Source organism: Oncorhynchus mykiss, chromosome 2 (assembly GCF_057628025.1).
Source record: "Oncorhynchus mykiss isolate SJ-2025 chromosome 2, ASM5762802v1, whole genome shotgun sequence".
In the NCBI taxonomy this organism is placed as follows: Eukaryota; Metazoa; Chordata; class Actinopteri; order Salmoniformes; family Salmonidae; genus Oncorhynchus; species Oncorhynchus mykiss.
This window is the reverse complement of record NC_143023.1, coordinates 35,444,849-35,457,341: the sequence shown is the minus strand read 5'-3', so window position 1 is coordinate 35,457,341 and position 12,493 is coordinate 35,444,849. Positions and strand designations below refer to the sequence as shown.

The following is a 12,493-nucleotide window of genomic DNA, read 5'->3' as shown; positions in this document are numbered from 1 at the left end:
ATGGCAGAATTTAGTGGATGTGTCATGGTTGATTGATAGAGTGAATATGCCCACTGAATCTCAAGCCATATCTTAAAGCAATAACAATAAGGAAGATATGTTGACCTCTACATTCAGGACTAAGAGTAGGAGAAAGTCCTTTCGAGAAATGAGTAGCTGCGTTGAACTTTTGAATCCTGTTTTGTATGTGCTGACACTTGGTGAGTGAGAAAGGTTGAATTGAATAAAATACTGTTATTTTTTTGTGAGTATGCGGACTCCCTTAGGGAGTTGTTGATTTTCCACATTAGTGAAATGCATGTCTGTTTCCTCAGCTTGTTATGGAGGAATTAGGAGTTTCTGGCTTGCTGTTCTATCAGTCCCTCAGCACAGCTCCCACTTGTGAGTACATCAAATACAACCCTGCTCCACAACTGCTAAGATAGAAGGACTTTGTAATGTTGAGTAGTGGTAGAAAACATATTATAGTTATCCTCCAAAGCTAAATGACTGTCTGTTCTTCCAAAATGATAGGAATACGTCACGTAGGAAGACCCCATTGCCGACTGTATATGCTGATACTGCTCCTTTCCAGAACTCAATTTGCATGTACATTTAATGTGGCTGTTTTACTCTCCTTCCATGATATACTGTGTTTACTGCAGCAAATTGTAATTGTTTATGTTTCACATTAGAGCATAAAGTAGCGTACAAAACAACAAGGCAACAGGAAGGTATGTGCAAAATCTGCATTTCTGTTGTGATTACATTTCATAATGATGTGTGTGTCTCTTTATCACACAGTGGCTCCACCAAGCCCTCCTGACCCAGACGAGCCAGTGCTGCTCATCGTGTGTGTAACCCTTGCTGTGGTTTTGGTGGTGGTTTTTCTGGGGATCTACTATGGCTTCCAACGCCACAGGTAGTATAAACCCTAGAGGGTGTCTCACACACAGGACAGTCATTGGGCCTATTCAAATACCTATTCAAATACATGTGTTGCTCCTTCTTTCCATTGAGGAAATCCATGATCCGACACTTTGATTAAAGCAATGGGGAACGCACGTTTTCACTCTTGTACTGATCAGTGATTACCTCAGGGAAGGGAGGAAAGAAAGCATCCATTTTAGAGGTATTCACTCACTGCGCAGATGTAACATGGTGGTAAGTCTCCTCTTCGTTTCCATCAGTGCTAAGAAAAACATAACTGACGTCACCAGGAGACATGGGTCCATGAGGATGAGTCCCGAAGTAAGGCTTAAATCCTTCTCATTTTGAACACCTATCTGTTGTTTTCTATTTCAATTCCATTTTGATGCATGTCTCTCTTTGCAGGGACTGGCTGGAGCATAGGCGTGTTTGTCTGCACAGGATGTGCATCTGCATGCAAATGTATTGGCTGAAGCCCAGTAGCAACATATTCCAAATGGCAACCTATTCCCTATTTAGTGAAACTATTTTGACCAGAGCCCTATGAGTCCTGGTCAAAATGAGTGTACTATAAAGGGAATAGGGTGCCATTTCTAACACAACCATAATTTCAACAGAGTCTGGAGTTAAGTATAACATCAGTCTGTCTGCAATAAACATTTTGAGCAACAAAATCAGACAGGAGTTTTTATATATTGTAACTCCACTAGGGGGAGCCAAGCATGCAAGAGAGACTTCAGGGGCCTCATCGATGAGAGCAAATGTACTTATTTTTAAAAATATTTTTTTGCCTCCAAGGTCTTTTCTATTAGATAGGATTTTACGACACTGCTTGTTCAATATCACAAAATTAAAACAATAGACTTGCGCCATCGGCAAGGAATCCCTTTGGCTGCAATTCAATAAATATACTGAACACAGATAAAACTGTGTTGAATAGCAACAAGGAAACCCACAGTCATGTTTAGCTCGTCTAAAAAAGGATCACAGTCAGATATCGATGTAAACCACAACAGAGAGAACAGAAACCCAAGACAGAGCATGCTTGGATTATTTCCTGGCTACAGACAACGTCAACATCCTATAACTGCCATTTTCTCTTGCGTTGATGCACAGATGGTTATTTTTATAATACCAGACATACTGTAGCAGAAGAGCATCCACTGAAATACAAACATGAATGGTCAACAAATTTAAAAAATAGGCTTGTGTTTTCAATAGATACTTTCCTGCTGTATTTTTGCTGAATTGTACATCTTTTATTTTTGCGATCCATTTGCGACCGTACTGTACCACCAGCATAGACACAGTACTGTACCACCAGCATAGACACAGTACTGTACCACCAGCATAGACACAGTACTGTACCACCAGCATAGACACAGTACTGTACCACCAGCATAGACACAGTACTGTACCACCAGCATAGACACAGTACTGGTTGAGTTTGTTTGCTCTGGTCATCAAGTCTTATCTTTAAGTGGCCATCAGCAATCGAAACAAGAAAGTGTTCCTCCCCCACCCCTGTTCCGGCAAAAAAAGCTGAGGGATGGGTCTGGAGAAATGTAACCACTCTCCTATTCATAGACAGAGCTATGGATGCAAAGACTGATCATCCATGATGTCGAATTATAGTCATAACCATGCTTTGAGGCTATATATAGTGTTTGTTTACATTTGCTTTGTTTATAAACATTGGAGTAAAACAAGTTTATATTTTGGGCATTTACAAGTTACATTCTTCAACCATCAATGGGTACGCACAGTATCATTAATTCACAAGTCCAAAAATGGACGAAGCAAATGCAGATTGCCCCTTTAAAGGAAATAGATTTATATGTATTCTATTTGTGTATTACCGTCGTGCATTTATTTATTACCAGGGAGGGGTTGGGCAGAGGCCTATCAGCTGTTATGAGGCCATAAGAACAAAACATATCTTCAACAATAAGCAGTAGAGCTAATGTGTGATCTCCCCCATCCATTGCACTGCTACTGTACTTAGCAGTATTTCTATAGCTCTACTACAGTAAGGCCTTGGGAGGCATGAAAAGGAATTCAACCATTGTTCAACCATGTTGTCTTAGAGATGACGGTAATGCTCCTCCATTTCTTTAAGGGCCTCTAAACAGAATGTAATCTTCATAATTGTCAATGTCAAGAATTGAGACGTAATATATCTTAGAATATATCTTAGAAATGTTGCTGCTAGGGATAACACATTAACCTGAGGTTTTTTTGAGGGCAACAGCTGAAATCTTTTCGCATCGAAAAGATAAACCTGATCTCATTCAGCCAAAAGCCTGATGGTTAATTGCGACAACTCCAAGGTCTTGCGGGAACTCATTGGATGATCGGACAATGACTCAGGGCATGCAAGCACATACACACTGACAGCAGGAGGGTCACAGTGACGGACACAATAGTCACATTGTATACCCAGGTCTGGCGAGAGAACACACAGTGGCAATCAATGCATGAATCGGCCGCTGTAGACAGTCAACCATGGTGCAGTGCCAAGCACGAGACGCCAGCCAGTCAGATCGTACCGTTTTGATAAACAGCGCTCGACTTGCTCACGCCGCACACGGACCACGCTGAGGTTTCCGGGTAATTACGGGGAGAGACTAAGAATAAAGCATTCTAATTATCACATGGCTCCATCTATCAGCACACCACACACACACACACACACACTGTAAGCACAAATGTCAGGGAAGGCAGCGCTCGTCGTGACAGTCCCTGATTAAACACCCTCCAAGATGGCAGCTTTTCATCTGACATGGTGTGCGCTCCCCTGATTGCCCCCCTATCTTACCTTCATCAGTACAACCAGGGTGTTCTAAATGCCCTGCTAGATAGAGGACTTTGTCACTGCTGTGAAATGCTGTGTCATTATGTCAAACGGACGACACGTATATTATACCTGGCTTTTCACTATACAATTAGTGTTGGATTGGAGCCTGGATGGGTGGCACACACAAAAACATAGTCTGTATCCCAAATGGCACCATAACCCTCGGATCAAAAGTAGTGCCTTACAGAGCTGTGAAAAAGTGTTTACCCCATTTCTGATTTTCAACATTTTTGCATATTTTGATACTGAACGTTATCAGATTTTCAACCAAAACCTAATATTAGATGAAGGGCTCCTTCGATATATGAAGGCAAGCCATCCAGGTCCTGAGGCAGCAAAGCATCCCCAAACCATCACACTACCACCACCATTCTTGCCATTGGTGTAAGGTTCTTACTGTGAAATGCAGCGTTTGGTTTTCGCCAGGCATAATTGGGACCCTTCTCATCCAAAAAGTTGACTCAAGTTTTCAACAACAAAAAAAATCACCTGGATGATCATCAAGACTCTTTGAAGAATGTTCTATGGAGCAGATGAGTTCAAAAACGTTTTGGACGACATGGGTCCCTTATACCAACGGTCAAGCATGGTGGTGGTAGTGTGATGGTTTGGGGGTTCTTTGCTGCCTCAGGACCTGGACAATTTATCTTAATAGAAGGAACCATGAATTCTGCTCTGTATCAGAGAATTCTACAGGAGAGTGTCGGGGCTATCCGTCTGTGAGCTGAAGCTAAGCGCAGCTGGGACATGCGGCAAGACAACCATCCTAAACACACAATCAAGTCTACATGAAAATGGCTATAAAAGCAACAATGGCCTAGTCCAAGTCCAGACCTAATCCCAATTCAGATGTTGTGGCAGGACTTGAAACGAGCGGTTCACGCTGAAAAAAGCGGCACAACCAGTTATTGAGTGTAAGGGTACTTTTTCCACACAGGGGAATTGGATGTTGCGTAACTTTGTTCATTATTTGTTCACTCAATTTCCCTTAATCTAATATTAGGTTTTGATTTGAAGGTAAAAAAATATAAATAATATAATATAAAAATCTAAAATAAAAAAATATGCGAAAATAGAGTAAATCAGTAAGGACCTAAATACTTTTCCATTGCACTGTATATGTACTGTAGGGAATAGGGTGCTATTTGAGACTCTATTTGGGACTCATACTTAGTATTGTTGGATGTAAACAAATATTTCCTCACTACTATGAATCCCTCTTCTCTGGGCTCTATCTTGATTTGTGCAATATGAAACCTGCTTTTGAACAGAGAAGTATGCGTGTACGAGAGTGCGTCCATATATGTGTACATGTGTGTATATACGTGCATATTTCTGTGTATACGTGCATGTTCGTGTGTGTGTGTTACGTGAAAGACAGACTGGAAAGTATTGAAACCGTTTCCTTGAAGAGACTTTGACCAACTCACATCTGAAGCACAATCAATCATACCATTTATAGATACTTGTGTGGTTGCTTTGCTCTATAAATGGGAACTAACATCTTACGGGTTGTAACCGCAACTCAAGTTTCTCCTAAACAGTTTTTTTTTGTTTTTGTTTATAGTAACTGTGTAGTTTCTAGGGACGATACATTGTAATTTAGTGTCCACTAACTACTCATTCCTTAATTTCGTCATACAGTTTGAGTCTGCACTCTACAGTACACATAAACTCCTTGCTCAAGCAACAAATAGAAATGTTCTTTTATTCAAAAATGCTAAATTTGTTCAGTTGGCATTGTACTCAAATTGCACAGGGTTTTAGCCATTTTGTTGTACAGGGAGGTTTGAATTTTTATGCTGAAAAGTCAAAAAAATGTCTGTAAAGACTGAATAAACTCAATGGCATGAACTGTGATTTCACAGGATTTGTGTGAGTTCTTGTATGAAAACATTGAACCTTTTCCTGTAGTCAGATAGGCTATGTTAAAATGAATTAGAGGGGACAGTATATCAGAGAGCTTGATATTTCCCATATGTAATTAACATTCTCCACATGCCAAATGATCCATGTAAAAGGTTGGGTGAGAGGTTTGTATTTTTTAAGTTATTAGTTTATTTAACAAGAAATGGTATTCATCCATAACCCTCATACTAACCCCAATTTTAAACCTTACTGTGACCACACACCTAACACATAATCCGTAACCCTAGCCTCAGCTTCCAGGCCTCACATCTTAACGCTAACCCTAAACCTAACTCTAACCCTAAACCTAACTCTAAACCTAACTCTAACCCTAAACCGAACTGTAATCTGAGTAAGCTGTTGCATATCAACAGAGTTGCAGTTGAACAGTTTTTTTTTTCTCAATAGTTTGAGCGTCCACAGACAGATCTGTTGTGGACTATCCAAATAAAGTGTGATCAAAATGGAGAGTCCCCCACCCTCCAAAAAAGGAACATGTGCAACTTCTTTCCTGTTAAGTACGTGACTTGAAGTACGTTACATTGAGAAATTACCATTAAAAGCACCGTTTATTTGAAGCCAAGCGTTTACTCACCGTTTGACCAGGGGACGTTTGTGTGTGTGTGTTTGCTGACTAAGGTATGTACAGTGGAACTCTTGATGTCATGCTCCTTGTGCTATTATAAGGAGCTTTTATGTAAATGTTGGCAAAGTAGACAAGACTACGCTTTTATATATTTCACAAGGAAGACATACTAAAACACAAAATACCTGTAAACCTTTTGAAATCTGTTCAATCTAAGGTAAATATAAAATACTTACCATGTAACTAGAATATAAATATTTGAACATATTTGGGTAAAAACAGTTGTCACGGCATGTGTTCCAAGCATAGTGCACTCATACAGTACTGATTTAAGTACTAATTTCCGACTTATTTAAGTGGAAGTTAAAAGTAGAATTTTTGCTTTAGGAATATATATGTAATATACAAATTTGCTGAGTAATCAACCTTTTTACATATCCATTTCAGGAATGAGATGATATAGGTATGTTCTGTGTCTGTACTACACTCTGTCTGAATTGTCATGGTTACTGCAAACTCTTAGTTTTTTTTGTCCTTTGGGACTGAGCGTGTGATGTTCCAGTCTAATGGCTGCTATCCCAATGGGCATCTCTGTCTCACCAATCACTCTCGGTAAAATGTTGCTATAGTACCTCTGTAATAATGGGCTGCATTTAAAGTGATGGGTTGTTTTAGGTTAGCATTGTTTATCATCATTGACCAGGTGAAACTCTCTGTTCCAACCCTGCACTAACACACCTTACTCAAGTAATCAAGGTCTTGGTGAGTAGTTGATCTGTTAAATACGGTGTTAGGGCTTTGCTGGCAGGAAAAAAAGGATGTGGACACAGTAGTTCCCCAAAACCAGGGTTGGTGACCACTGCACTAGCACACTAGACCACCTCTCGCTCTGTATACTACACTGCGCGTCATGTTACTTTTCTTATCTTATCTTACGAAATAAATAAGCTGTCAAGTGAATGTGGAACCTCAAACATTTACCCTGACATGAACAGCCTCATGTCCAGTGCGTGGTGGTTTCACATAACGAGCTACTGTACCGCCGCGGACCAAAACGCATCCGCTAGACAGCCGTTTTATCAGTTGAGGGTTAACAACACCTTGACGACTCCCCAGCAACACCAGATAAACTGATAAAAGCCGGCCACCTCCTTCCTGCACGTGTATGTCTTGGCACCATTCCCTACATGACTGAGGTGTGTTGAACATCTAAAGCCATGTTTCTTCTCTTGTTGATTGTAATTTAGATACCACATACCCTTCTGGAGAACTTAGGCTTCACATGACCCAGTTTTGAATAATTATACCCTTCCTTTAAGGGTGTGTTTTAGCACAAATTGATTGCAAAAATAGTAAGTGTTGAGTCAGTGTTGGGAAAGAAAATGAGAAGTAGATGATTGTGTTCATGTTTGTGTTAATCAGTATCGCCCAAGGAATAGAAAAATAGGATCCAGTTCTCACAAGTCATTGGGCTCCCGAGTGGTGGAGTGGTCTACGGCACTGCATCTCAGTGCAAGAGGCATCACTACAGTCCCTGGTTTGATTCCAGGCTGTATCACATCCGACCGTGATTGGGAGTCCCATAGGGCGGCTCACAATTGGCCCAGTGTCGTCCGGGATAGGCCGTCATTGTAAATAAGATTTTGTTCTTAATTAACTGATTTGCCTAGTTAAATAAAGGTTGCATTTAAAAAATGCTGACCAGTGGAAATGTATGAAGTGTAAAGAGCTATGAGCTGATTAGGTTGATATTTGTCCACATGTAGATGTAGCCTACACCTGACACACTAAAGTAAATGTAGCCTAGATGAACTTGACAATATCTACAATTCAATTTTAATTAGATGCTATCAATATCTGAAATGTGTTCCCAAATCCAACTCATTTAAAAATATCAACACCTGGGGACACATGAACATACACCTTAAAATGCTGCACTCCACATTTCAGAACCATAACGGTCGCATTAATGACCATAACAGAAATAGTACAAACGTTAAGTGTCTGAGACCTCTTTCCAGTATTCACGCAATGATCGTCTGTTCAAATCCAATGCACAATTCAGGCTTTATAAAAGACACCCTGAAGTTGTGTTCGTTCTGTTGTCCAGCTGCCTGTCACTGTAGTAGACAGTCAGAAGTGGTGCTGCTTTTCCTTCACTGAATAAGTGTCAACCCCCAAGCGCTAGCCTCCCTCTGTAATATCAAATGATCATCAGATTTTTTTAAACTCAAATTTACCAGTGAGATACATCAAGCTTCACAAGGAGGGCAACATCCACTGATTCCTCTAAATGTATGCAGATATATAACCCAGTGGCTAGTAAATGACACAGAAAGCTATAGCCCCTTGCAATATTTATCTTTATTTCTCTTTTTTATAAATGTTTTATGTCAAAGGAATACAAGTCACCAGTAATTCGACCAGAGATTAAAATCCACAAATGTAATGAAATAGTCAAGTTTTAAGTTATTTTTTTTACAACAAGTTCCAGGGGCAATCCCCTGGGGCAATACCTGTTCAAGACACCTGTGGCTGCTGGTAATTACACATTTGACCATGTAGAGGTCCATGCAGAGGTCATCCTTCATAACACTGCTAGCCCCAAAATATGTGACTGTAAGGGTTTATAGGGAACCAAATAAACCTTACTCTGTAGAAATTAAAATCATTCTTCAAATACCATCCTCATGGCTTACCAGCCACTGAACACTTGTGTCATGATGGGAGTATTATGTTGTTAGTTTGCTCCACCATGAATAGAAGGAAGCTTAGGGGTTCATGCGTGCGCTGGATATTAACACTGGGATTAGCCGAGAGGCATCTGGAAAACTCGAGGCTGGGAAGCACAAACAGACCGCTCCCTTTTATTGTTGTGATGGGTACCTTGTTTGCCACAATTAATGGCTTCACTCCAAAGCATGCCACTGTGCCTACATCGGCATGGTCTTCCTAGTTTGGAAAGGGGGCAGGGTTTGCTAACAAGTCCCCTGCTTGAGGACCATTATGACATTGACGTTTGTCTACTGTAGAGAGTCCAACCATAGACATGCCATAGACTCAAATAAACTCTTGTTAGACAGAATGACATGGCTTTGTTAACCAACTGCATCACAGCTATCCTTGTGACTGAATTCAGCCTTCGTGTGAAATTTTGCATACAAACTAGTGACGCTGACTAACTCTGCATATCCTGAAATGACCCCAGATTGAGTAGCTAACACAAACATTAGCTCAATGTCTATATCCTTCCTCTTTTGCAGAATGATGTCTGAGAAGGAAGTCATGGAAAGATACGGCCACAGCAGCCTGGTGCTTGTGGTCTACATCATCACCTTGCTGATTGGCTTCCCTGCCAATGTTGTGGCCTTTTACACCTTCAGCAAGAAGGTGAGGCAGAAAGCCATGCCTGTTGACATCCTGCTCCTCAACCTGACCATCTCGGACCTCATCTTCCTGCTCTTCTTGCCCTTCAAGATCAAAGAGGTGGCGGACAACATGAAATGGATCATGCCCCACTTTCTGTGTCCATTGACCAGCTTCGTCTTCTACACCACCATCTACAACAGCACCTTCTTTCTGACCGCAATCAGTGTCGAACGCTACCTGGGAGTGGCCTTTCCCATCAAGTACAAACTAAAAAGACGGCCTTTGTACGCCACGGTGGCTAGCGTCTTCTTCTGGGCAATCTCCATGGCGCACATTAGTATTGTCTACATCATTCAATATTTCGACTATTCCAACACCACCCGGGCAGACCCTTTGAACCTGGACATGTGTTATGAGGATTTCACCCCGGAGCAGCTGCAAGTCTTGATACCTGTCCGTCTGGAGCTCTTCCTGGTTCTATTCTGTGTACCTTTCTTTATCTGCTGCTTCTGCTACATCAACTTCATCCGAATCCTCTCTCAGCTGCCCAGCATCAACCGCAAGAAGCGTCAGAGGGCCATCGGCCTGTCTCTGGGGACCCTGCTGGTGTTTATCGTCTGCTTCGCACCCTACAACTTGTCACACGTAGTGGGCTTTGTCAACTGGGAGAGTCCCACTTGGCGGGTGGAAGCACTCTTGTCCAGTACCGTCAACGCCAGCCTGGACCCCATCATCTTCTACTTCTCCTCAGCGGCCCTCAGGTCTACCTTCCACCTCTTCATGAAGAACCTGGTGGAGAGGATGCAGCGGTTGTTCTTCTGCAATAAGGTCCTGTTCTGCTCCAGAACTCAGAAGGACAGCACACCAAGCACCAATGACAGCTCCTTATAGTGTACGTGTCAAACTCATACCACAGAGGACTGAATGTCTGCTGGTTTTTGCTCCTCCCTTGTACTTGATGGATGAATTAAGGTCACTAATTAGTAAATAGCTCCCCTCACCTGATTGTCTAGGTCTTAATTAAAAATAAAAAAATAAAACCTGCGGACACTAGCTCCTCCATGGAATGTGTTTGACACCCCTATTATAGTGTGTAGTCAAGCCATATGCTACACATGCTAAATGCTAGCCTGTTCAATGTATTTATTGCACTTAGGTTCTTATTGAAAAGACAGGACTTTGCTACCTGTCTTTATAAGTAGCCTATACATTAATCAGTGCCAGTCGGTGCCAATTAGGATGAGGGAGGATGCTACTTTGTTTTTTTATGAGCATAGCCTTATTTCTATTACAGAATATTGGATGACTGTAATTCATTTTCCATTCCCCCAGCCCAATGTAACATTGATAGTTTTGGGCTACTGTATGATAGTCAAATTTGACCTATACCCATCATGAGTTTGCAACAAACTAGCCTATGAATGAAAATCTACAACGTAGGTGCAAAGGGTTGAGAGAATTTTGAGTAACCAAGGTGATTACTGCCTTGCGCACTGTTGCTTGCATCTAGCTGACCAAGGGTGTAATCATTAGTCCAACATTTGCAAATGAGAGTTTCTATTGGACAAATTCAGGTATGTTTATCCCATTTTTGTTCCATTTGCTTCTGTTTAAGAAACATTTTTCAACAGAATCGGCGGAATGAATACACCCCTGATCATACGAAAACAGTTCACTTTCAAAGCAGCCTTATGTAGACAGCATGATCACGTTGCTCGTTGTTCATATAATTCCTTGTTTATATAATTCCTATAGTTCCTGTTTATATAATTCCCAACTATCCATGCGCTTTCCTCCTCTCACCTTTTACCTTTGCTTGTGGACTTCAGTGCATAACACCTGTCTGTGACCAGGAAAAAAACACTTTCCAAGCCAAACCTTCATATCATGACTACTAACCGCTACATACAGACTGCATCATTGTCACTTCATAGTCAATATAGCTATAGTACTAGAACTAACGAGTTAGTAAACCCGGTACAATCATGCAGTACAGTGTACAGTCACAAAGCAGTTTAACAGTTCCACTGCGGGTGCTGGTGGTAATAAATTATTAAAACCAAAAGCTTACCTAGATTTGGAAGAGTTCCAGTGTTGGATAGCCATAGCCAGCTAGCTAACATAGCATCACTCTCTGTTTGAGCCAGGTGTTTGAGTATGCTAATCCAGCTAGCTTAAGTGAAAGTGAAGTTAAAAAAATATTAACAAATATAGCTAGCTAGTTCTCTCTTGCTTCTCTTTAATATTTGAATAAATACATATTTTCAAAACTGTTAAACTATTCTCTCTTTGAGTCAACTATTCACCACATGTTGTGCTAGCTAGCTGTATCTTATGCTCTTAGTACTAGATTCATTATCTGATCTCTTGATTGGGTGGACAACATGTCAGTTCATGCTGCAAGAGCTCTGATAGGTTGGAGGATGTCCTCCGGAAGTTGTCCTAATTACTGTGTAAGTCCATGGACAGGGTGAGAACCAAGAGACTCCTAGGTTTTGCATTGACGTCAAGGAAGCTAGCTGTCCTCCAGCGTACACCATGGTGCACTACAGACTGCTGCTGAGGCTACTCTAGAACTTCATTGTGTGTTTTAATGAATTATTTGGTAACTTGAATATATTCAGTAAAGTTTTATCTAAACATGCAAACTTTTTAAATGTTCCACTATTATCATTGTATGAAATTTACTGAGGAGCATGGTCCTCCCCTTCCTCATCTGAGGAGCCTTCACTGACAGTAATGTATGTGTAGTATGCATTTGTATGTGTATTTATAAGCTGTTGAAGGTTTTATATTATTTCTGTTCCCCTTTATTTTATGACTTTTTTTTACTGATGACATTAAAAATCTCTTTTTACATCATA

The 12,493-nt window shown here is 40.9% G+C and overlaps 1 protein-coding gene and 1 long non-coding RNA gene across 2 annotated transcripts; both read left to right on the top strand.

The window, feature by feature from the left end:
• The first annotated feature begins 109 nt into the window (after positions 1–109).
• LOC149985082 (uncharacterized) lies at positions 110–1,583 on the top strand. Its single transcript, XR_016486293.1, has 5 exons — positions 110–200; positions 315–381; positions 784–901; positions 1,170–1,230; positions 1,315–1,583. It is a non-coding gene; the product is annotated as an uncharacterized LOC149985082 (long non-coding RNA).
• Positions 1,584–6,065: 4,482 nt separating this feature from the next.
• Positions 6,066–12,493, top strand: LOC110488725 (free fatty acid receptor 2). Its single transcript, XM_021561056.3, has 2 exons — positions 6,066–6,313; positions 9,524–12,493. Exon 2 carries the CDS (start codon positions 9,525–9,527, stop codon positions 10,518–10,520), a length of 996 nt encoding a protein of 331 aa, XP_021416731.3. The 5' UTR covers positions 6,066–6,313; position 9,524; the 3' UTR covers positions 10,521–12,493.